The following is a 25,971-nucleotide window of genomic DNA, read 5'->3' as shown; positions in this document are numbered from 1 at the left end:
CCAGGTTCAAGCAGTTCTCCTGCCTCAGCCTCCCAAGTAGCTGGGACTACAGGCACGCACCACCACGCCCAGCTAATTTTTGTATTTTTGGTAGAGACAGGGTTTCACCATGTTGGCCAGGCTAGTCGCCAACTCTTGACCTTGTGATCCACCTGCCTCGGCTTCCCACAGTGCTGGGATTACAGGCGTGAGCTACCACGCCCGGCCCAATTTTGGCATTTGGAAGCACAGAAATGCCAGGCGTGGTGGCTCATGCCTGTAATCCCAGCACTTTGGGAGGCCCAGGCAGGCGGATCACAAGGTCAGGAGATGGAGACCATCCTGGATAACATGGTGAAACCCCGTCTCTACTAAAAATGCAAAAATTAGCCAGGCATGGTGGCTCATGCTGGTAATCCCAGCTACTCAGGAGGCTGAGGCAGGAGAATCACTTGAACCCAGTAAGCAGAAGGCTGCAGTGAGCTGAGATCATGCCATTGCACTCCAGCTTGGGCAACAAGAGCGAAACTTGGTCTCAAAAAAAAAAAAAAAAAAAAAAAAGGAAGCACAGAAATACAAAAGCTACTAGGTTTTTTTGTTTTTAGAGGCAGGGTCTTGCTATGTTGCCCAGGCTGGTCTTGAACTCAGGCTCAAAGTGATCCTCCCACCTCGACCTCCCAAATTGCTGGGATTACAGGCATGGACCACCATGCCCGGCCTCAAAAGCTACTTACTGCTAACACTTTGGTAGGGCAAAAATAAATAAATACATAAATAAATAAATAAATGATTATTTCTTGATTATGTGCTAAACAAGGTGTGGGTTATTCATGAGTTTTCTGGGAAAGGGGTAGCCAATCCCCAGAACTGAGGGTTCCTCTCCTTTTTAAACCAAATAGGGTCTGATGTTGCCATGGCATTTGTAAACTGTCATGGCACTGTAGGAGAGTCTTTTAGCATGCTTATGAATTATAATTAGTGTATAATAAACAGTGAGGATGACCAGATGTTGCCACCTTGGTTTTGGTGGGATTTGGCTAGCTTCTTTATCACATGCTGTTTGTGTTTTTTGTTGTTGTTGGTTGTTGTTTTTTTTTGTTTATTTGTTTGTTTTCTCGCTCTGTTGCCAGCCTGGAGTGCAGTGGCATGATCTCAGCTCACTGTGACCTCCGCCTCCCAGGTTCAAGCGATTCTCTTGCCTCAGCCTCTTGAGTAGCTGGGACTACAGGCACGCACCACCACACCCAGCTAATTTTTTTGTGTTTTTAGTATAGACGGGGTTTCACCGTGTTAGCCAGGATGATCTCGATCTCCTGACCTCATGATCTACCCGTCTCAGCCTCCCAAAGTACTGGGATTACAGGTGTGAACCGCCGCGCCCAGCTACATGCCGTTTTATCAGCAAGGTCTTTGTGACCTGTATCTTGTGCCGACCTCCTATCTCATCCTGTGACTAAGAATGGCTTAACCTCCTAAAAATGTAGCCCAGTAGGTCTCAGCCTTATTTTACCCCTCCCCTATTCAAGATGGAGTGGCTGTGGTTCTAACACCTCTGACACCATCACACACTTATGTCCCAAATTCACAGCAGCAAGAAGCACCTAAGAGACCTTTTCAGATGGCCCAATCAACTCCTATGGTCAGGCACTGTGCTAAATGCCAGAGATGCAATAAATAAAACATAGCCGCTGCCCTCAGGTTCTCAAAGGCTACTTGGGGAGACAAACATTTCAACAAATAACCCCAGCGGCTTGAGAGATGCTTTCACAAAGATTCATGCATAGTGGAATGGGGGCACAGAAGAGGAAACCCAGGTCTCAGAAGGGAAAGGCTCGCAGAGCTGGTGGCACTTGGGGCACATTTTTTTTAAATAATAATTTTGGTTTATTTTTGTTGTTGTTTCAGAGACAGAGTCTTGCTCTGTCATCCAGGCTGGAGTGCAGTGGTGCAATCATAGCTCACCACAGCCTCAAACTCCTGGATTTGAACAAACCTCTTGCCTTAGCCTCCCCAGTGGCTGAGACTATAGATATTTGCCACCATGCCTGGCTAAATTTAAAAAAAAAATTTTTTAGGCCAAGCATGGTGACTCACACCTGTAATCCCAGCACTTTGGGAGGCCGAGGCGGGCGGATCACAAGGTCAGGAGTTCAAGACCAGCCTGGTCAACATGGTGAAACCCCATCTCTACTAAAAATACAAAAAAAATAAATAAATAAAGTTAGCTGGGCATGGTGGTGTGCACCTGTAATCCCAGCTACTCAGGGGGCTGAGGCAGGAGAATCGCTTGAACCCAGGAGGCGGAAGTTGCAGTGAGCCGAGGTTGTGCCACTGCACTCCAGCCTGGGGGACAGAGCAAGACTCCATCTCAAAAAAAAAAAAGAAAAAAAAAATTTTTTTAGGGCAAGGGTCTTACCATGTTGTCTAGGTGCAATAGTTTTTGTCTATAAAAATGACACTCGGCTGGGTGCAGTGGCTCACACCTGTAATCCCAGCACTTTGGGAGGCGGAGGTGGGCGAATCACCTGAGGTCAGGAGTTCAAGACCAGGCTGGCCAACATGGAGAAACCCTGTCTCTACTAAAAAGACAAAATTAGCTGGGCATGGTGGCACATCCCTGTAATCTCGGCTACAGGGGAGACTGAGGAAAGAGAATCACTTTAACCCAGGAGGCGGAGGTTGTGGTGAGCCGAGATTATGCCATTGCATTCCAGCTTGGGCAGCAAGAGGGAAACTCCGTCTCAAAAAAAAAAAAAAAAAAAAAACTTTGTAAAAATTCAAGCAGTAAGAGTCCAAAGAAGAAAGTAACAAAACACCTCAGCCACATAACTGAGAAACAGCCAGTGTAAAGTTTTAAAGTGTGACTTTACTGGAATTTTACACGAGAAAAAGAAGCTGCTGTTAAAATGAAGGAACTCAGGCCCAGCACAGTGGCTCATGCCTGTAATCTCAACACTTTGGAAGGCCAAGGCGAGCAGATCACTTTAATTCAGGAGTTCGAGACCAGCCTGGCCAAGATAGCGAAACCCCGTCTCTACTAAAATATACAAAAAATATAGCCGGGTATGGTGGCACACACCTGCAATCCCAGCTACTTGGTAGGCTCAGGCATGAGAATTGCTTTAACCCTAGAGGCAGAGGTTGCACTGAACCGAGATCATGCCACTGCATTCTAGCCTGTGTGACAGAGTGAGACTCTGTCTCAAAAAAAAAAAATTAACGGGCCAGGTGGGGTGGCTCACGCCTATAATCCCAGCACTTTGGAAGACCGAGGCGGGTGGAACACCTGTGGCCAGGAGTTTGAGACCAGCCTGAATAACATGGAGAAACCCCGTCTCTACTAAAAATACAAAAATTAGTCAGGCATGGTGGCACATGCCTGTAATCCCAGCTACTTGGGAGGCTGAGGCAGGAGAATCACTTGAACCTGGTAGGCAGAGATTGTGGTGAGCTGAGACAATGCCATTGCACTCCAGCCTGGGCAACAAGAGTGAAACTCCATCTAAAAAAAAAAAAAAAATTAACTAAATTAAATTAAGGAACTCAGTGGGGTGTGGTGGCTCATGCCTGTAACCCCAGCACTTTGGGAGGCTGAAGCATTTGAACCAGGGCAACTCCATCTTGAATAGGAGCTGGGTAAAATGAGGCTGAGACCTATTGGGCTGCATTCCAAGTCAGTTAAGACACTAAGTCACAGGATGAGATAGGAGGTCAGCAACAGACACACGTCATAAAGATCTTGCTGATAAAAGAGGCTGCAGTAAAGAAGCCGGCCAAAACCCACCAAAACAAGATGGTGACAAGAGTGACCTCTGGTCGTCTTCACTGCTATACTCCCACCAGTGCCACGACAGTTTACCAATGTCATGGCAATGTCAGGAAGTCACGCTGTATGGTCTAAAAGGGGAGGCATGAATAATCCACCCCTTGTTTAGCATATAATCAAGAAATGATTATAAAAATGGGCAACCAGTAGCCCTTAGGGATGCTCTGTCTATTGAGTAGCCGTTCTTTATTCCTTTACTTTCACTTTACTCTATGGACTCTCCCTGAATACTTTTTTTCTTCCCTTTTTTTTTTCTTGAGACAGAGTTTTGCTCTTGTTACCCAGGCTGGAGTGCAGTGGTGCAATCTAGGCTCACTGCAGTCTCCATCTCCTGGGTTCAAGTGATTCTCCTGCCTCAGCCTCCCAAGTAGCAGGAATTACAGGCACACGCCATTATACCCAGCTTTGTATTTTTGGTAGAGATGGGGTTTCACCATGTTGGCCACGGTGGTCTGGAACTCCTGACCTCAAATGATCCGCCTGCCTCAGCCTCCCAAAGGGCTGAGATTATAGGCATGAGCCACTGCGCCAGGCCTGTCCTGAATACTTTGTTGTGTGAGATCCAAGAACCCTCTCTTGGGGTCTGGATCAGGACTCCTTTCCAATAACAAAGTGGGTAGATTGCTTGAGCCCAGGAGTTCGAGACCAACCTGGGCAACATGACGAAACCTTGTCTCTCCAAAAAAATACAAAAATTAGCCAGGCATGATGGTGCATGCCTGTAGTCCTAGCTATTTAGGAGGCTGTGGTGACGGCTCCACTGCACTCCAGCCTGGGTGACACAGTGAGACTCTGAAAAAAAGAGAGAGAGAGAGGAAAGAAAGAAGAGAGAGAGAGAGAGAGAGAGAGAGAAAGAAAGAGAGAGAGAGAAAGAAAGAAAGAAAGAAAGAAAGAAAGAAAGAAAGAAAGAAAGGCAGGAAGGAAGGAAGGAAGGAAAGGAAGGAAGGAAGGAAGGAAGGAAGGAAGGAAGGAAGGAAAGAAAGAAAGAAAGAAAGAAAGAAAGAAAGAAAGAAAGAAAGAAAGAAAGGAGGAAGGAAGGAAGGAAGGAAGGAAGGGAGAGAGAAAGAGAAAGAAAGAGAAGAGAAAGAAAGGAAGGGGAGGGGAGGGGAGGGGGGGGGGGGGGGGGAGGGGGAGGGGGGGGGGGGAGGGGGAGGGGAGGGGAGGGGGGGGGGGGGGGGGGGGGAGGGGGGAGGGGGGAGGGGGGGGGGGGAGGGGGGAGGGGGGGGGGGGGGGGGGGAGGGGGGGGGGGGAGGGGGAGGGGGGAGGGGAGGGGAGGGGAGGGGAGGGGAGCGGAGGGGAGGGGAGGGGAGGGGAGGGGAGGGAAGGGAAGAAAGGAAGAAAACAGAAGGAACTCGGCCGGGTGCGGTGGCTCAAGCCTGTAATTCCAGCACTTTGGGAGGCCGAGACGGGCGGATCACGAGGTCAGGAGATCGAGACCATCCTGGCTAACACGGTGAAACCCCGTCTCTACTAAAAAAAAATACAAAAAACTAGCCGGGCGAGATGGCGGGCGCCTGTAGTCCCAGCTACTCCGGAGGCTGAGGCAGGAGAATGGCGGGAACCCGGGAGGCGGAGCTTGCAGTGAGCTGAGATCCGGCCACAGCACTCCAGCCTGGGCGACAGAGCGAGACTCCGTCCCAAAAAAAAAAAAAAAAAAAAAAAAGAAAACGAAGGAACTCATGTAAAGGCCCAGAATACAAAAGTGACAATGAACTGGGTCTGCTTGGAATGCAGTGTGCAGCTGCAAGAGGGCAATATGCCAGACTGGCCACTTTGCCGTAAGGACTGTCTGTTTTATGTACAAATACAATGCCTAGTGCAATGCCGTGGGAGATGTCCCATCAATATGTATTTAAAGCATAAAGTAACACCTGAAAGGCAGGCAAGTAAACATCAAGAAAAAAAAAGAGAAAGGCCAAAGGGATCCATTAAGAATAAAGAAATGAGCTAGTGTCATAATAGTAGCCCCATTGAATGAGCTCTTAAATACGCCTAGTCCTACACCAAGCATTTTTCGTTGTTGGTCCAATTAATTCTCACAACAGCATTACATAAGTAGTAGTATTATTGTCATTTTACAACCAAGGAAACACCCAAAAAGATTAAATGAACTGCTAAGGTCAGCCAGGAAGTAATTTAGAACTTGAACTCAGGTTGATGCTTTTAACATGTGCTTTCTGCCTTCACAAAGAGAACTTCTGCAAAGTTTCTGGTGTTAGCAACATCATGAAAATAACATGTAGTTCCCCCATCCCCACCAAGGGACTTTGTGGACTTAGATACATAAATTATTTCTATTTAAAACCAATCTTAAGCCAAGTACTGTGGCTCATGCCTGTAATCCCAGCAATTTGGGAGGCCTAGGCAGCTGGATCACTTGGGCTCAGGAGTTGAAGACTAGCCTAGCCAACAAGGCGAAACCCTGTCTCTACAAAAAATACAAAAATTAGCCGGGCATGGTGGCATGGCCTGTAATCCCAGCTACTTAGGAGACTGAAGAAGAAGAATCGCTGGAATCCGGAAAGTGGAGTTTGCAGGGATTCTAGATCATGCCACTGCATTCTAGCCTGGGCGACACAACGAGACTGTCTCAAACAAATAAATAAACAAAACCAGTTTAGGGCCGGGCACGGTGGCTCACACCTGTAATCCCAGCACTTTGGGAGGCTGAAGCAGGCGGATCACCTGAGGTTGGGAGTTTGAGACCAGCCTGGCAAACATGGTGAAACTCCATCTCTACTAAAAATACAAAATTAACTGAGTGTGGTGGCACTTGACTGTAATCCCAGCTACTTAGGAGGCTGAGGCAGGAGAATCACTTGAATCTGGGAGACGGAGGTTGCAGTGAACTGAGATTGCGCCATTGCACTCCAGCCTGATTGACAGAGCAAGACTCCATCGCAAAAAAAACAAAAAACAAACAAAAAAAACACATACAAAAATAACAGTCTAGGCCAGGCACGGTGGCTCACGCCTGTAATTCCAGCAAGCTGGGAGGCCAAGGCAGGTGGATCACGAGGTCAGGAGTTTGAGACTAGCCTGGCCAACATGGCAAAACCCCGTCTCTACTAAAAATAAAAAATTTAGCCAGGCGTGGTGGTGAGTACTTGTAATCCCAGCTACTCAGGAGGTTGAGGCAGGAGAATCACTTGAACCCAGGAGATGGAGGTTGCAGTGAGCCAAGATTGTGCCATTGCACTCTGGCCTGGGCGACAAGAGCAAGACTCTGTCTTAAAAAGTAAATAAATAGGCCGGGCGCGTAGCTCACACCTGTAATCCCAACACTTTGGGAGGCCGAGGCAGGTGTATGACAAGGTCAGGAGTTGGAGACCAGCCTGGTCAATATGGTAAAACCCCGTCTCTACTAAAAAAAAATACAAAAATTAGCCGAATGTGGTGGTGCACGCCCGTAGTCCCAGCTACTCGGGAGGCTGAGGCAGAAGAATCACTTGAACCTGGGAGGCAGAAGTTACAGTGAGCCAAGATCACGCCACTACACTCTAGCTTGGGCAAGACAGCAAGACACCTTCTCAAAAAGAAGAAAAAATATATATATATAAAATATATATAAAACTCCCCTCAAAAATATATATAATATATATTATATATATACACACATATATATATATATATTTTTTTTTTTTTTTTGAGCAGAGTTTTGTTCTTGTTGCCCAGGCTGGAGTGCAATGGCATGACCTCAGCTCACTGCAACCTCTGCCTCCCTGGTTCAAGCAATTCTTCTACTTCAGCCTCCTGAGTAGCTGGGATTACAGTCATGTGCCACCACGGCCAACTAATTTTTTGTATTTTTAGTAGAGATGGGGTTTCTCCATGTTGGTCAGGCTGGTCTCAAACTCCTGACCTCAGGTGATTCACCTGCCTCAGCCTCCCAACTTGCAGGGATTACAGGTGTGAGCCACAGTGCCTGGCCAAAAACCAGTCTTAACACTTTAGAATTCTGTCAGAGGCATGTGAACCAGAGCAACTCCATCTTGAATAGGGGCTGGGTAAAATGAGGCTGAGACCTATTGGGCTGCATTCCCATACAGCTAAGGCATTCTAAGTCACAGAATGAGATAGGAGGTTGGCACAAGATATAGGACATAAAGACTTTGCTGATAAAACAGGTTGCAGTAAAGAAGGCAGCTGAAACCCACCAAAACCAACATGGCCATGAGAGTGACCTCTGGTCATCCTCACTGCCACACTCCCACTAGCACCATGACAGTTTACAAACGCCATGGCTACAACAGGAAGTTACCCTATATGGTCTAAAAAGGGGAGGCACGAATAATCCAGCCCTCGTTTAGCATATCATCAAGAAATAACCATAAAAATGAGCAACCAGTAGCCCTTGAGGCTGCTCTATCTATAGAGTAGACATTCTTTTATTCCTTTACTTTCCTAATAAAGTTACTTTCACTTTACTCTGTGGACTCACCCTGAATACTTCCTTGGGCAAGATCCAAGAACCCTCTCTTGGGGTCTGCATCAGGACCCCTTTCCTGTAACACCTTTCTGGCAACCACTGAAGGGACTATAACGCAGAAACCCGTAACCCAACGGCTAACTTTGGGTAAGCATTGGGGTCTGGTAACAATCATATGTAACATCCGACCCCAGAAAATCATGAAAAGTGGTTAAAACACTAGAGCAGGCTGGGTGCAGTGGCTCACACCTGTAATCCCAGAATTTTGGGAGGCCGAGGTGGGCAGATCACTCGAGCCCGGTAGTTTGGACCAGCCTGGCTAACATGTTGAAACCTCATTTCTACTAAAAATACAAAAATTAACCATGTATGGTGGCGTGTGCCTGTAGTCCCAGCTACTTGGGAGGCTGAGGCAGGAGAATGGCTTGAGCCTGGGAGGTGGAGGTTGTAGTGAGCAAGAGCATGCCCCTGCACTCCAGCCTGGGCAACAGGAGTGAAACCCTGTCTCAGAAAAAAACAACACCATCAACACCACTAGAGCAATCAGATTTAAAACATACACTGCTTAGCCGGGAGCGGTGGTTCCTGCCTGTAATCCCAGCACTTTGGGAGGCCGAGTTGGGCAGATCACCCAAGGTCAGGAGTTCGAGACCAGCCTGACCAGCATGGAGAAACCCCGTCTCTACTAAAAATACAAAATTAGCTGGGTGTGGTGGTGCATGCGTATAATCCCAGCTTCTCTAGAGGCTGAGACAGGAGAATCGCTTGAACCAGGGAGGCAGAGGTTGCAGTGAGTCAAGATCACGCCATTGCACTCCAGCCTGGGCAACAAGAGCAAAACTCCACCTCAAAAAAAAAAAAAACAAAACAAACAAAAAAAAACACCCCATTTCCCAGTGTTTTGTTTTTTCCCCGCTATTATGATGAATCATTTCAGCTACCGACTTTTTGTTTTAGTTTGTCAGTTTGATTGGATTTTGTCCCATGGGGAAGGAAAGGAGAGCAGGATGAGGGGCACAGCCGGGGCCTGGAAACCTGGCACTCACCTGCAGCCTGGGGCAGGTAACGTGTGCAGCTGCCTCTGAGGTGGTGATTCCCCTCAGATGTGGGGGCAGGAGAGAATCGGACAATCAGAGGGAAGATTGGTCTAACTGCAGCAGATTGGGTAGATAAGATAAGTGAGGCCTTGAAATGATCACATGCAATGGAAAAGTTCTTTCAAAAAGAAAGAATTTTTTTTTTTTTTTTTTGAGTAGCATTCATGGTTCTGAGGTTTGGTTCCATGTGTCCTTTCCTTGTACTGCCTTTCAAGGTCCTGATTCACACACAGTCCCTATTGGTTCCAATGGCCCAGGACCCCAGTCCCTGCCACCAGCATGATGGATCTTGTGAGTAGTCCTAGTTCCTACTCAGACCTGATCCAAAGGAGAAGTGGGCAGAGACCCAGGTTCCAGCTCCAGCACCAGCTGCCTCTGAGCTATTTCTGCTTCCTACCAGGTGAAGCTCCTAGGAGGGAAGGGGTCCAGGACCTGGATGATGAAGCTCTGTGGAAAGCCAGCCACGGCCAGTCTGCAGCCCCTGGGGACTCTGTGAGAGTCTGGATGCAGACAAGCCAGGGGCTGTCACCTCAGGAAAGCTGAGGACCTCAATGTCCACTGGGAAGAGATGGGAGGGAGGCATGGTTCTAGGAGGGTACTGCTGGTCTGCCCTTCCATTCATCTGGGAATTCATTTCACCGTGGAAAGTGCAATCAGAGAAGTTCTTCTTCACATCCTCACAACAGTCTTAGTGGCCCCTTCTCTTTGGACTCTCCCAAGATGCAAAGAGTGTTTCTGGAGATTAGTAGGCTCAAGAAGGGAGGGGAGTTAGCAACAAATTTTTAATGATCTTCAAAGTTTGGAACACTTTGGGTAGCTTTTTTTTTTTTTTTTTTTTTTTTTTTTTTTGAGACAGAGTCTTGCTCTGTCGCCCGGGCTGGAGTGCAGTGGCCAGATCTCAGCTCACTGCAAGCTCCGCCTTCCAGGTTTACGCCATTCTCCTGCCTCAGCCTCCCGAGTAGCTGGGACTACAGGCGCCCACCATCTCGCCCGGCTAGTTTTTTGTATTTTTTTTAGTAGAGACGGGGTTTCACCAGGTTAGCCAGGATGGTCTCGATCTCCTGACCTCGTGATCCGCCCGTCTCGGCCTCCCAAAGTGCTGGAATTACAGGCTTGAGCCACCGCGCCCGGCCTTGGGTAGCTCTTAGGGATGAACTTGTTCAGCTTCTGAGACAGATGTGTGACAAGTAAGACTGCAACTGATCTTCAGAAGAGCCCTGAGAACAGGAGATCACCAGCAGCCAGGAGCTATGAAAGGTCACCTTTGGGGAGCAGGGGTCCTGCTAACCCAGCATAACCTCTATTCTTAAGGTAGTGCCCAGAGAAGAGGTTCCCAAAACATGAAACAGACCAGCTCCATCAAAATCACCTGAAAGCTCCATCAAATTTACCTGCAAAGAATTGACATCCAAAGCCTGCCCCCTCTGCACCCTCCACCCACTGAATCAGAAGAGGGTCCCGGAGATCTGCATTTGACTCTAAAAGGCAACCTCCAGTGCTCCTTAACTTGCTTAGAAAACACTGTAAAACTGAAGACTTGTAAAACTCTAAGTGTCTCAGAAACCCAGGGTGAAGAATCACAAGTTCTCTACTACCCTGCCCCATTTTTAATCACACTCATCACAGACCACAGAGCACCTGGCAAACCCAGGGAACGGTGGGTTAAAGATATGTTTTCTTCTAGCAGATTAAGAGCTGAGCAGCGTTTCCTGTGCCCTGTGCTTCATTAGCACATTGGTGGTGTCGTTTCCGGTGACTGACTCTCTGTTTCCATTCTGGCAAAGTGGTTTGCTCTTTTCACTCTGCTTTGGGTGTTGAAGGAAGATGAGCTTCTCACGGAGCCTCTCCTGAGCCTCTTGGCAGTTTCCCCCTCTGTGCCCCTCACATTTCCACCAGAAGGCAGAGGCCATAGATTCTCCCTGAGCCACCTCACTTGGAAGCACCACGTCTGGATGAGATTGCACCTCCTGCAGCGGGCATTAGCCACGTCCAGGTAGAACCAAACCTGTTGCTTTTGTATGTTGGGTCAACTTGGCCTGACATTTCAGAGGTAGACACAAGATAGGCAGTTTGTTGTGGGGGTGGGGAGAAGTGGCAGACATGCTGGCTAACTGATTATGATTAAGAGAAACTTAGAAGCTGAAACCAGAGAGCATCTCAAAGGTTCCTGATACAATGGATGGTGTCACTCCAACCCTTTCGACAATCAGAGGGAGGACCTTGGAGTCCAGCACTCTGCATGTGACTCCCCGCAGCCTGGACAGGTGAGTGACTCAGGGTGGTGAGCTCCACCCTGCCCTGATTTAGGCAGAAGGTCCTAGTCCACACTTAGGAGCTTCTTACACAGCAGTGCTGTCTCCTCTCAATACCCAGGCTCGGGTCTACTAAGACCACCAAACTCTAGGCTTGGAGGCATTTGCTCAGGGGTGCTAGGGGGAAAGGAAGGTATTGAGGAAAGAAAGAAGATATTTGGTAGAGGAAAAACTGTGGTAACACTGGTCCTTAAAGCTAGTTGCTTAGACTGGTTGGATTTCTCACCTCTCAGAGGCCCTGAACCCTATTGTCAGTCTTTCCCAGGTGTCACCATGACAGAAATGAAAGGCTGAGTTTTCCAAGGATGTGTGTTGAGATCCAAAAACTTGTCATGAATAAAATGTAGTGATAAATATAATAAAGATATGTCTTTAGGATGTAAAATCTTTTTTTTTTTTTTTTTTTTTTTTTTTTTTTTTTTTTTTTTTTTTTTTTTTTTTTTTTTTTTTTTTTTTTTTTTTTTTTTTTTTTTTGAGACGGAGTCTGGCTCTGTCGCCCAGGCTGGAGTGCAGTGGCCGGATCTCAGCTCACTGCAAGCTCCACCTCCCGGGTTTACGCCATTCTCCTGCCTCAGCCTCCCGAGTAGCTGGGACCACAGGCGCCCGCCACTTCGCCCGGCTAGTTTTTTGTATTTTTTAGTAGAGATGGGGTTTCACCGTGTTAGCCAGGATGGTCTCGATCTCCTGACCTCGTGATCCGCCCGTCTCGGCCTCCCAAAGTGCTGGGATTACAGGCTTGAGCCACCGCGCCCGGCCAGGATGTAAAATCTTAGAGGACTAATCGTGGGTATAAATTACTGCTACTACTTTCAATCTCATACAAACAAAATTAAAAATCCACCCACAGTTGAAACTTTAAAAACATTGGTAGCTGACCAGGTGCGGTGGCTCACTCCTGTAACCCCAGCGCTTTGGGAGGCCGGGGGCGGCTGGGGCGGATCACCTGAGGTCAGGAGTTCAAGACCAGCCTGGCCAACATGGTGAAACCTCGTCCCTACTAAAAATACAAAAATTAGCCAGGGGTGCTAGCGCGCTCCTATAGTCCCAGCTACTCGGGAGGCTGATGCAGGAGAATTGCTTGAACCCGGGAAAGAGGTAGCAGTGAGCCGACATCATGCCATTGCACTCCAGCCTGGGCAACAAAAGCGAAACTCTGTCTCAAAAAATAAAATAAAATTGCAGTTGTCTGGGAAAATAAATGTTATTACCATGGCAAACACATGTCACTTGCAGGTAGACATGAGTATCGATGAGCAATGAATTCACAAAAATCAGAAGCCTGAAGCATCCCTCCAAAACTATTTCTTCATTTATTTTTATTTATTTCTAATTGGCAAATCAAAATTGTATATATTTATCATGATAGCCTGTTGTTTTGAAATATGTATACATTGTACAATAGCTACATTAAACTAATTAAGATACACATTACTTCACAATTTTCTTTTGTGGTGAGAATACTTAAAATTTCTCAGCAATTTTCAAGAATATGACACATTTTTATTAACTATAGTCATCAACACTTTTTTTGTTTTGTTTTGTTTTTTGATTTTTTTTTTTTTTTTAGACGGAGTCTCGCTCTGTCGCCCAGGCTGGAGTGCAGTGGTGTGATCTCTGCTCACTGCAACCTCTGCCTCCCAGGTTCAAGCTATTCTCCTGCCTCAGACTCCCCAGTAGCTGGGATTACAGGCATGCACCACCACCCCCGGCTAACTTTTTTGTATTTTTGGTAGAGACAGGGTTTCTCCATGTTGGTCAGGCTGGTCTCGAACTCCCTACCTCAGGTAATCCACCCATCTTGGCCTCCCAAAGTGCTGGGATTACAGGCATGAGCCACCGCGTCTGGTCCATCAATACATTTTTATTGACTATAGGCATCATGTTATACAACAGATCCCTTTAATTTATTCTTTCTCTCTAACTGATATTTTGTATCCTTTGACCAACCTCTCTGCAACCCCTCCCTGATAACCACCATTCTACTCTCCACCTTTTTTTTTGAGACAAAGTTTCACTCTTGTTGCCCAGGCTAGAGTGCAATGGCACAGTCTTGGCTCACTGCAACCTCCACCTCCCAGGTTCAAGCGATTCTCCTGCCTCAGCCTCCCCAGTAGCTGGGCTTACAGGCATGAGTCACCACACCTGGCTAATTTTGTATTTTCAGTAGAGTCGGGGTTTCTCCATGTTGGTCAGGCTGGTCTCGAACTCCGACCTCAGGTGATCTGCCTGCCTTGGCCTCCCAAAGTGCTGGGATTACAGGTGTGAGCCACTGTGCCCGGCCTCTACTCTACACTTCTATGAGTTTAGCTTTCCACTCCACATGAGTGAGATCACCTGGTTTTGTCTTTTTGTTCCCTGGTTTATTTCATTTAACATAATGACCTCTAGGTTCACTCATGTGGTCAAAAATGACAGGATTCCCTTCTTTCTTTTTTTTTTTTTTTTTTGAGACGGAGTCTTGCTCTGTCGCCCAGGCTGGAGTGCAGTGGCCAGATCTCAGCTCACTGCAAGCTCCGCCCCCCGGGTTCACGCCATTCTCCTGCCTCAGCCTCCCGAGTAGCTGGGACTACAGGCGCCCGTCACCTCGCCCGGCTAGTTTTTTTTGTATTTTTTAGTAGAGACGGGGTTTCACCGTGTTAGCCAGGATGGTCTCGATCTCCTGACCTCGTGATCCACCCGTCTCGGCCTCCCAAAGTGCTGGGATTACAGGCTTGAGCCACCGTGCCTGGCCTAGGATTCCCTTCTTTCTTAAAGGCTGACTAGTATTCCATTGAGTATATATACCACATTTTTTCATCCATTCATCCATTGATGGACACTTAGGTTAATTCCATATTTTGACTATTGTGAATAATGCTGCAATGAACATGGGAGTGTAGACATGTCTTTCAAATATGATTTCATTTCCTTCAGATATATACCCAGTGGTGAGATTATTGGATTATATGGCTCGTATGGTAGTTCTTTTCTTTTTTTGAGAGAAAGTCTCACTCTGTCGCCCAGGCTGGAGTGCAATGGCACAATCTCGGCTCACTGCACCGCCGCCTCCCGGGTTCAAGAGATTCTCCTGTCTCAGCGTCCTGAGTAGCTGGGAAAACATGCGTGTGCTACCACGCCCAGCTAATTTTTTTCTGTATTTTCAGTAGAGACAGGGTTTTACCATGTCGGCCAGGCTGGTCTCAAACTCCTGACCTCAGGTGATCTGCCTGCCTCGGCCTCCCAAAGTGCTGGGATTACAGACGTGAGCCACCACGCCCTGCCTTGGTAGTTCTATTTTTAATTTTTTTTTTTTTTTTTGAGACGGAGTCTCGCTCTGTCGCCCAGGCTGGAGTGCAGTGGCGCGATCTCGGCTCACTGCAAGCTCTGCCTCCCGGGTTCACGCCATTCTCCTGCCTCAGCCTCCCGAGTAGCTGGGACTACAGGCGCCCACAACCGCGCCCGGCTAATTTTTTGTATTTTTAGTAGAGATGGGGTTTCACCGTGGTCTCGATCTCCTGACCTTGTGATCCGCCCACCTCGGCCTCCCAAAGTGCTGGGATTACAGGCGTGAGCCACCGCGCCCGGCCTCTATTTTTAATTTTTGAAGAACCTCCATAGTGTTTTCCATAACGGCTGTACTACACTTAAAACTATTTCTATGTTAGTTCATTTATTTATTAATTCAGTCATTCATTCATTTAACAAATATTCATCAGGGCCCTACAAAGTACCAAGCACTATTTAAGGCACTAGGTGAACAGGATAAACAAGTCCATAACTACTGGAAGCTTATAGTCAAAGGGGAGAGTCAAATAAAGAACAGAGCTGAATGTGGTGGCTCATGCCTATAATCCAAGCATTTTGGTAGGCCAAGGCAGGAGGATCAGTTGAGCCCAGGAGTTCAAAACCCAGCCTGGGCAACACATGGAGACCCTGTCTCAATGTTGTTGTTGTTGTTGTTTGGTTTTTTTGGTTTTTTTAAATAAAAAAATGATAAACAGGTATGCATATGAATGTATAGTATCAATCAATCAGGCTGGGCGTGGTGGCTCATGCCTGTAATCCCAGCACTTTGGGAGGCCGAGGCAGGCAGATCACCTGAGGTCAGGAGTTCGAGACCAGCCTGACCAATATGATGAAACCCCATCTCTACTAAAAATACAAAAAGTAGCCAGGCGTGGTGGTGCACACCTGTAGTCCCAGCTGCTCGGGAGGCTGAGGCAGAAGAATTGCTTGAACCCGGGAGGGGAAGGTTGCGGTGAGCCGAGATTGTGCCACTGCACTCCAGTCTGGGAAACAAAAGCGAAATTCCGTCTCCAAAAAAAGATACATCAATCAGTCATCAGTGATATGAAGAAAAAATGGAGCACAGCAAGGGGACTGCAAGTAATAGGGTGTGGCCATGGAAGACCTGTCTGAGGAGATGACATTTGACATTTCAGAAGAGACCTGAATGAGAGGGACTCAGTCATGCAGACAGCTGGGAGAGGAGGGTTCCTGGGAGAGGGAGTGGCAGGTCTTTTTTTTTTTTTTTTTTTTTTTTTTGAGACGGAGTCTCGCTCTGTCGCCCAGGCTGGAGTGCAGTGGCCGGATCTCAGCTCACTGCAAGCTCCGCCTCCCGGGTTCACGCCATTCTCCGGCCTCAGCCTCCCGAGTAGCTGGGACTACAGGCGCCCGCCACCTCGCCCGGCTAGTTTTTTGTATTTCTTAATAGAGACGGGGTTTCACCGTGTTAGCCAGGATGGTTTCGATCTCCTGACCTCGTGATCCGCCCGTCTCGGCCTCCCAAAGTGCTGGGATTACAGGCTTGAGCCACCGCGCCCGGCCAGGGAGTGGCAGGTCTGACACAGAACTGTGCTTTGCGTGGGCAAGGGATCCTGGTAGTCAAAGTCAGAGGGAACGTGGTAGGAAATAAGGTCAGAGGTAGGCAGAGGCCAGATCATATTGTGCCATAAAGTCGTCACTGAGGAAGGACTGTAGACTTTATTCTAAGTTACTCGAAGCCACGGAGAGTGACGAGCAGTGGAGGGATGTGATCTGACTTACTGTTTAGAATTATCACACTGGTTTTTGCGTGAAGATAGTATGTTGGGGCCAAGAGTTAAAGCAAGGAAACCAATCAGGAACGTTATTACAAAGATTCCTGTGAAACACAGTGGCTTAGACCCAAGTGGTGGCAACAGAGGAGCAAGAGGTGGTTGGGTTTGGGGTAAATGCCCGGGGTAATGCAGACAGAATCTATTGGTTGACTGGAAGTGGGGCATGAAAGAAAAAGAGCTCCAAGTCAAGAATGGCTCCAAGGTTTTTGACTAAGTCACTAGATGATGGGAAACACGTGGGGAGTAGCAGGTTTATGTGGGGAGATGTTTTGGTTTGAGATGTCTGTTAGGCAGCTAGTTAGAAATGCCCACTAGAAACTTGGATAGGCTGGGTGCGGTGGCTCACGCCTGTACCCAGCACTTTGGGAGCCTGAGGTGGGCAGATCATTTGATGTCAGGAGTTCAAGACCAGCCTGGCTAACATGGTGAAATCCTATCTCTACTAAAAATACAAAAAAAAAAAAAAAAAAAAATTAGCCTGGCATGGTGGCGGGTGTCTATAGTCCTGGCTACTCAGGAGACGGAGGCCGGAGAATCGCTTGAACCTGGGAGGCAGAGGTTGCAGTGAGCCGAGATCATGCCACTGCACTCCAGCCTGAGCAACAGAGCGAGACTCTGTCTGAAAGAAAGAAAGAAAGAAAGAAAGAAAGAAAGAAAGAAAGAAAGAAAGAAAGAAAGAAAGAAAGAAAGAAAGAAAGAAAGAAAGTTGTATAAATAACCCTAAAACTCAAGGGGACAAAAACCTTCCCTGTTAAATGCCCTGGTTTCTAATAATTGGGGGTAGCACGTCAGTTCTTGAGTCCTGCTGTAACTTCAGTTGGCAGCTTTCTATTGCATTAGGCATAGCCATCTGGAGTTGTAATCATCTGGACGCATTTCAACACCCAAGCAAAACTGAGCAGTGACGCCAGCCCTGCCAGGGAATTGCAAGGTAGCACAGAACGTGAATTGGTTGAACTCCACACAACAGCGTGTTGCTTGGAGACCAGCTCCACAAATTGGTGCCGGGGGTTATTCAAGTTCATGCAAGATGGACTCTGTCACAGAGCCACTCCCTAATTGTAAATTGGCTAATCCTCTCCTCCAAGCAAGCCAGGAAGGCCACGAGTAGGGAATGAGAAAGGGCAAGGCCAAATGACTGACTTTGCAGGTTTGGAGGACAGCGTGGCAGAGTGGAAAGAGCACAGTCTTTGGACGCAAACAGACCTAGATTCACATTTCTTCTCTGCTCCTTCCTACCTAGGTGATCTCTGACTTGTTACTTTACCTTTCTGAATCTAAAGCTCAGGTTACTTGGACACAAAGTGAGATAGGATTGTTGTAAAGATTAAATAAGTTTCACGGGCCGGGCGTGGTGGCTCATGCCTGTAATCCCAGCACTTTGGGAGGCCAAGGCAGGCGGATCACAAGGTCAAGCGACAGGGACCATCCTGGCCAATGTGGTGAAACCCCATCTCTACTAAAAAGACAAAAATTAGCTGGGCGTCGTGGCACGTGCCTGTAATCCCAGCTACTCTGGAGGCTGAGGCAGGAAAATCACTTGAACCAAGGAGGCGGAGGTTGCAGTGAGCTGAGATCGTGCCACTGCACTCCAGCCTGAGCGACAGAGGAAGACTCCACCTAAAATAAAAAATAAAAGAAAGAAAGAAAGGAAGAAAGGAAGAAAGAAAGGATGGATGGAAGGAAGGAAGGAAGGAAGGAAGGAAGGAAGGAAGAAAGAAAAGAAGAAAGGAAGAAAGGAAGAAAGGAAGGAAGGAAGGAAGAAAGGAAGAAAGGAGGTTAAATTTCACATGCGAACCCCTGGCACCCGGTAGGCATTTGAAAAGAACAGTTCCCTTCTCCCCTGTCCAAGTTCCCTCTCTTCATAAAGTCAATATTCAGAGATAATCCTCTCTTCCACCACACCCCACCTGGGCTTTCTTTCACTCGGCTCCAATTCCAAATCTTCAGGCTCTAACTCCTGAAGGAAATGTCTCCTCCAGCCTCCCCACCCTCCTACAGCTAGCACATGGCATTTGATTGTTTTTCTAGAAATAAAGACCAGATCAGCAACATCTTTTCTGGGTTCGCGGGACTCCTTGCCATCCTCCTGGTCGTTGCAGTTTTCTGCATCCTGTGGAACTGGAATAAACGGAAGAAGCGTGAGTCCCTTGTTTGTCCTGAGTTTAGACATAGTAGGATTAATAATCTAGCCTGGAATGTAAAGCCCAGCTTATTTACCAGGGATAAACTATTGGCCTGGAGAGTCCTCAGTTCTTACCTGATACACTGGTCATTGCCTCACTCAAGATCCTGAACTGTGGCTCCAAAGGCCCAGTGCTGATGGAGTTCCCCTGGGAAAGTCATTGCCCTGGTGCCCCTGTGTCCAGTTTCCTCTTTACTTTCTGTCCATCAAGTCCCCTATTCCTCTCACTCAAATGAAAATTCAAATAGGAATCCCCTATTCCTCTCACTCAAATGAAAACTCAAATCTGAAAGTGTATTTTTGTGAGAACTGGCAAGGATGGGGAGCATTTCCAGGGGCCATCTCATTCCCATGAGTTCCTTCACTCTGTGTAGCTGACCCCTGCCTTGACTCCCATCTCTCTCATTGCCTTGCAGGGCAAGTTCCTTACCTCCGAGTTACCGTCATGCCCTTGCTGACTCTGCCACAAAACAGACAAAGAGCCAAAAATATTTATGACATCTTGCCTTGGCGACAGGAAGACCTGGGTAGGTTTTTCCTTCTAATCTATGGAGTCCAGATGTTCAAACTTCCACTCCCAGAATGTGCCTCTCACCCTCCAGAAGCAACTTTCTCTAAGTTCTCAAACCTGTTTGCCCTTCAGAGAGTATCAGGGAGAATGGGATAGACAGACCGTCAGCTGCAACTCCGGGGGAACCTGGAGGGCTCCAAAGAGGGAGCAGAGGGTCATCTGGGCTGGGAGTTTTGTTTTTTCTTTTTTTTTTTTTTTTTTTTTTTTTTTGAGACGGAGTCTGGCTCTGTCGCCCAGGCTGGAGTGCAGTGGCCAGATCTCCGCTCACTGCAAGCTCCGCCTCCCGGGTTCGCACAATTCTCCTGCCTCAGCCTCCCGAGCAGCTGGGACTACAGGCGCCCGCCACCTCGCCCAGCTTATTTTTTTTTGTATTTTTAGTAGAGACGGGGTTTCACCGTGCTAGCCAGGATGGTCTCGATCTCCTGACCTCGTGATCCGCCCGTCTCGGCCTCCCAAAGTGCTGGGATTACAGGCTTGAGCCACCGTGCCCGGCCGAGTTTTGTTTTTTCTTAATATTAAGGCAACAGAAGAAAGCCAAGTGTGTCCAGGCATGGGGAGACACAAAGGAGGAGAACTCAGTGCCAGCATCACAGGCAGAGGAGGGGCGGGGAGGAGGTTCTCCCACAGGACCGTGTTTCTCAGCCTCCCAATCCCCGTGATAGCATCCGCCAATGCCACAGAAGCTGAGGGGCTTCCGGTTCTCAGAGTGTCATCCCCATAGCTCTGACCTCAGAACACAGGAGAACACAGGACCCAAGGCTGGAAATTCCAGACACCATACAAACCCAGTTCATCCATGATGCAGGGATTATTTGGGCTGAAGCAGAGGACTGGCTATCTTCAGAATTTGTTCTCTGTCGTTTCAGGGAGACATGAGTCAAGGAGTATGCGCATTTTCAGTACTGAGAGCCTCCTCTCCAGAAATTCTGAGAGCCCTGAGCATGTGGTAAGAGTCATGCTTCTCGGGAGAATGACATGTCTCTGGCAGAAGAACTGAGGGGAAAGAGTTATAGGGCTTGGATCTGGTCTCACTGCAAACAAACAGTATGTCCTTTGGCGCTCGCCCTGCGGTCCTATTAATAAATTGGGAAGACTAGCCTCAGGACCTCCCTATACCCAAAAAGAAAAATTAAGGACAGAGGCAAGTGCTTGGAATTTTAAAAAGGGCACCAGGGTACAGATATTCAAGTGCACAATGTCAGAACTGAAATTGATTGGTATGTATAGATGTAGTTTTTTTTTTTTTTTAGATGGAGTCTTGCTCTCCCACCCAGGCTGGAGTGCAGTGGTGTGATCTTGGCTCACTGCAACTTCTGCTTCCCAGGTTCAAGCGGTTCTCCTGCCTCAGCCTCCCAAGTAGCTGGGATTATAGGCATGTGCCACCACGTCCAGCTGATTTCTGTATTTTTAGTAGAGATAGGTTTTCACTATGTTGGCCAGGATGGTCTCGATCTCTTGACCTTGTGATCTGCCCACGTTGGCTTCCCAAAGTGCTGGGATTACAGGCATGAGTCACCGTGCCCAGCCATTTTTTTTTTTTTTCCCTCACTCCAACCTCTGCTTCCTGGGCTCAAGCGATCCTCCTACTCCAGTCCCCCAAGTAGCTGGGACCACAGGCACACACGACCACGCCTGGCCAGCTTTCGTATTTTGTGTAGAGATGGGGTTTCACCATATTGCCCAGGCTGGTCTCAAACACCTGAGCTCAAGCAATCTGCCCACCTTGGCCTCCCAAAGTGCTGAGATTACAGGTGTGAGCCACCATGCCCTGCCAATTGATTATTTTAACAAAGACATGACAACATGCTTATTCAAATGAATGTCGCTCCCTTCAAAGTAATCATCTCAGGAGGGTATGCAAATATTCCAACAATGCCATTGGTGCTCAAAACACACTTACGACCCTGCTTTGGATATTACTTCCAGGGCTTATGTCAATTATTTCAATTACCCTCAGGAGCAGAAATGTCTGTAAGTCATTCAGCACTGTAGCTGATGTAGAAAGTGTTTGATCAAATGAGGTTGTTACAGGACCAACAGGTTTGTGTGTCTGCTGCCTGGTAACACAACATACACTGTCTCTACTAAAAATACAAAAGAATTAGCCAGGCGGTGGTAGGAGGCACCTGTAATCCCAGCTACTCAGGAGGCTGAGGCCGGAGAATCGATTGAACATGGGAGGCAGAGATTGCAGTGAGCTGAGATCGCTCCACTGAACTCCAGCTTGGGCAACAAGAGCGAAACTCCCTCTCAAAAACAAAAATAAAAACTAACTTACGATGTAAATATTATGATAATCTTCATTTTATAAATTGAGAAATGAAAACACCGAGAGACTAGGTCAGGTGCTCATACTCACTTGGCACAAAGTGGTGAGGCTAGGATTTGTACCTTTAGTCTAAGCCTCACCTTTAGCCACTACGTTGCACTGCCTCTCAATGGGCTCTTTGGTTGATAATACTTTCGTCCCACCCGTTCCCCACCCCCCATACTGTGGCCAAAAACCAGTTGCAATTTATCATCACATTTGCACTGTTGCTCTTCTTAAACTCATCCCTCTTCCCTTATACCTACCTGGCATGTAGAGCCTTGCAGTTCGGGACCCTGATTTAGAGATTTTCTTCGAGGTGGAGAGCCAAGTGAACTATGCCAGTGGTATTTGCCAAGAAGAAAGGCTTTGTCCATATTTCTGCTTGCATCTGATTGCTGGCTTCCTTTTCTTCCTCATAGCCCTCCCAAGCAGGCAATGCCTTCCAGGAGCATAGAGCCCACGTCCATGCCGTGGAGTACGCAGTAGGTATCTATGATAATGCCATGGTCCCCCAGATGTGTGACAGCCTCACTCCCTCAGCACGCTGCATCAATGTCAGAGCTTCCAGAGACTGCACAAGCATTTCTTCAGAGGATTCACATGAGTATGTCAATGTCCCCACAGCAGAAGAGATTGCTGAGACTCTAGCTTCTACCAAAAGCCCTTCCAGAAATCTCTTTGTTCTTCCCAGTGCCCAGAAGCTGGAGTTTACTGAGGAAAGAGATGAGGGCTGTGCAGATGCTGGTGACTGCACCAGTTTGTATTCTCCAGAAACTGAGGACAGTGATTCATTCAGCAATGGAGAAGGTTCTTCTCAGACCTCAAATGACTATGTCAACATGACAGGGTTGGATCTTGGTGCCATCCAGGAGAGGCAGCTCTGGGTGACTTTTCAGTGCTGCAGAGACTATGAAAATGTTCCAGCAGCAGATCCCAGTGGAAGCCAGCAGCAGGCTGAGAAAGATGTGCCATCCTCAAACATAGGTCATGTTGAAGACAAGACAGATGATCCAGGGACCCACGTCCGATGTGTCAAAAGGACATCCCTTGCTTCAGGGGATTATGCAGACTTTCAGCCATTCACACAGAGTGAGAACAGTCAGATGAAACATAGAGAAGAGATGTCAAATGAGGACTCCAATGACTATGAGAATGTGCTAACTGCCCAGTTAGGAGGCAGGGACTCTGAGCAGGGGCCTGGCACTCAGCTCCTTCCTGATGAATGAAGATCCAGATACCCAGCCGTAAAGCCACATCAAGTAGTCTATCTTATGGGATAGATTGGTGCAGACCCGTGATCACCTTAGTGCTTCAGTGGATTCACTGGTTAGATTAAAAAGAGGCTGAGATGAGCAGGGAACTAAGAGGCCACACAAAAGCAGAGGTTTGGGAATTCCAGAAGGGAATTCTTCTCAAGCAGTGTGTAGTTATCTCCTGCACCAGCCTAAGAACGTTTGCTGAAACTGCTTCCTAGAACTGTGAGGAAAGCAGGAAAGTCGTGCACAGTACTCTAAGATTATTACCTTCATTAATACCAACAGGCTGCAAAGCAGGAGTATAGATTATTGTATAATCCAGGTAGAGGTCAAAAGGAAGGAAGAAGTTGGAGTGGAGTGAGGTGGACAATTTCCATTTTAAAGAGTATAGGCAGGCCAGGTGCAGTGGCTCATGCCTGTAATCCCAGCACTTTGGTAGGCCGAGGAGGGCAGATCACTTGATGCCAGGAGTTCTAGACCAGCCTGGACAACATGGCCCTTCTTTACAAAAAATACAAAAATTAGCCGGGTGTGGTGGTGTGCCTCTGTAATCCCAGCTACTCAGGAGGCTGAAGCAGGAGAATCACTTGAGCTGGGGAGGTTGAGGTTGCAGCAAGCTGAGATTGTGCCACTGTACTCCAGCCTGGTGACAGAGCAAGAGTCGCTCTCAAAAAAAAAAGTGTGGGCGGCCGGGCGCGGTGGCTCAAGCCTGTAATCCCAGCACTTTGGGAGGCCGAGACGGGCGGATCACGAGGTCAGGAGATCGAGACCATCCTGGCTAATATGGTGAAACCCCGTCTCTACTAAAAATACAAAAAACTAGCCGGGCGAGGTGGTGGGCGCCTGTAGTCCCAGCTACTCGGGAGGCTGAGGCAGGAGAATGGCGTAAACCCGGGAGGCGGAGCTTGCAGTGAGCTGAGATCCGGCCACTGCACTCCAGCCTGGGCGACAAAGCGAGACTCCGTCTCAAAAAAAAAAAAAAAAAAAAAAAAAAAAAAAAAAAAAAAAAAAAAAAAAAAAAAAAAAAAGTGTGGGCAACCAAATGTAGGTGAGGATGCAGAAGAATAGGAACCCTCACTGGTCGCTGATGGGATTGCAAAGCATCAGGGCCACTTTGAAAAACTGTTAAGCCTTTTCTTATAAGCATAACTTATCATATGGCCCAGCCATTTCACTACTAGAAATTGACCGAAGTGAACTGAAAACTTATGTTCACACAAAAACTCACACATGACTGTTTATAGCAGCTTCATTCATAATTACCAAAAACTAGAAATAATCCACATATCCTTCAACGGGTGATTGGATAAACTGTTGATATCCATTCCTTGAGTTTATCCATACTCAACAGTAAAAAATGAACTCTTGGTTCACACAATAATATAGACATATCTTAAATCCATTTTGCTAAGTGAAAGAAGCCAGACCTAAAAGTCTACATGCTGTGCAATTCTATTTATATGACATTCTGGAAAAGCCAAAACTATAGGGATGAAGAACAGATCAGTTGTTGCCAGGTTTGGAAAAAGGAGGGAAGTTTGCTACAAATGGGCTGCAAAGGGAATTTTTAGGCTGATGGAGCTGTTCTGTATGGTACTGTGTGGTGGATACATGACTATATCCATTTGCAAACACAAGAACTATACACATGGCTGGGTGCGGTGGCTCACACCTGTAATCCCAGCACTCTGGGGGGCCGAGGCAGGTGGAACATTAGGTCAGGAGATCGAGACTGTCCTGGACAACATGGTGAAACCCTGTCTCTACTAAAAATACAAAAATTATCCTGGCATGGTGGTGTGCGCCTGTAGTCCCAGTTACTCAGGAGGCTGAGGCAGGAGAATCACTTGAACCTGGGAGGCAGAGGTTGCAGTGAGCCGAGATCGCGTCACTGCACTCCAGCCTGGGCGATAGAGCAAGACTGTCTTTAAAAAAAAACAAAAAAACAAAAAAACTATACACTAGACAAAGGGGCTTTATATGCAAATTTTAAATTTTAAAAAATGAACAGACTGTCAAGGGAACCCAGGATGTCAAATTGTGGCAAAGGAATCTAATTGTATTATAAATGTATGATATCAACTAACTGAAAGGGATGGAGAAAAAAAGAACTGACAATTAAAGTTGGAAAACAATGTTTTGACTTGTAACTGTACATAAGGACACAAAGAACTACATACAAAAACTGCACTCTGGTTGGTAAATTTGTATCTCACAGAGGCATGGCTTAGCAATTCTGTAACTACTTATATATATATATTTGGGTTAAATAAGTCAAACTATTGTAGATAAGGACAGGCAGGTTAGTGTAAGAATTGAATTGCAGGACACCCAACTGGTGTCCAGAAAGCTGGAAAATTGGTCGGCTGTTGGGGAAAAACCCCACCATTTGGTGTCAGAAGTGTTGTGAGTGAAAACAGACCATTACTCCACCAAGTGGCCAGCATTTAAATTCATGCCACACAGAGGGAACCATGACAGTCTGGTACTGATGACCAAGCAGGGTTAGCCAGGGCAGCAGCAAGGGCAGAGAAAGGACAACCCCATAGTCAAGTAAGGAGAAGTTTGTATCCTATGTGAGAATGAAGCTTAAATGGACTGAACAAAATCTTAAACGTTGGCATGAGAGAATTCTCATAACTAAGAGGGGATGAAAAGTTATGGGATCTAAATTAGAAGTTATGAAGACAGCTGGTCACCCATTAAGGGTGGGAGGGACAACGTATCAGTTGGGGGCAGGTCCTGGAATAAACTAAGCCAGCTCTTTTTTATTTTATTTTTTATTTATTTATTTATTTATTTTCATGTCATAAGTTTATTGAAAAACATATCTAGCATGCCATGAGTTAGAGTTTGATCCATTTCCAGAGGCTGTATCTCTTAAAATGCTCTTCATATCTGGTAAATGGACGAACTGAAACATCCTT

General features: G+C 47.1%; 2 protein-coding genes across 5 annotated transcripts in view; both read left to right on the top strand.

Moving 5' to 3' along the window:
* The window catches only part of SNRPE (small nuclear ribonucleoprotein polypeptide E), a 196,244-nt gene that overhangs the window by 75,358 nt on the left and 94,915 nt on the right, over nt 1–25,971 (top strand). The gene's annotated exons all lie outside the window — the stretch shown is intronic.
* LAX1 (lymphocyte transmembrane adaptor 1) lies at nt 11,066–25,816 on the top strand. 4 transcript variants are annotated; one of them, XM_050763990.1, is made up of 6 exons: nt 11,117–11,324; nt 11,458–11,595; nt 18,753–18,862; nt 19,323–19,433; nt 20,344–20,423; nt 22,208–25,816. In XM_050763990.1, exons 2-6 carry the CDS (start codon nt 11,507–11,509, stop codon nt 23,012–23,014), a joined length of 1,197 nt encoding a protein of 398 aa, XP_050619947.1. In that variant the 5' UTR covers nt 11,117–11,324; nt 11,458–11,506; the 3' UTR covers nt 23,015–25,816. The 4 variants fall into 4 exon arrangements, with proteins under 4 accessions (XP_050619937.1, XP_050619947.1, XP_050619957.1 ...); XM_050763980.1 differs by having other exon boundaries at nt 11,066–11,595; XM_050764000.1 differs by lacking the exon at nt 11,458–11,595.

The sequence above is a fragment of the Macaca thibetana genome, chromosome 1 (assembly GCF_024542745.1).
Source record: "Macaca thibetana thibetana isolate TM-01 chromosome 1, ASM2454274v1, whole genome shotgun sequence".
In the NCBI taxonomy this organism is placed as follows: Eukaryota; Metazoa; Chordata; class Mammalia; order Primates; family Cercopithecidae; genus Macaca; species Macaca thibetana.
This window is presented reverse-complemented; position numbering and strand designations above follow the sequence as displayed.

Bases quoted from the DNA above. Each gene is read 5' to 3' on its own strand.
- LAX1 (XM_050763980.1), top strand. From the start codon at position 11,507: ATGGATGGTGTCACTCCAACCCTTTCGACAATCAGAGGGAGGACCTTG. The intron at 11,596-18,752 runs GTGAGTGACTCA...TTGTTTTTCTAG, and splicing joins ACTCCCCGCAGCCTGGACAG to AAATAAAGACCAGATCAGCA. The intron at 19,434-20,343 runs GTAGGTTTTTCC...CTGTCGTTTCAG, and splicing joins TTGGCGACAGGAAGACCTGG to GGAGACATGAGTCAAGGAGT.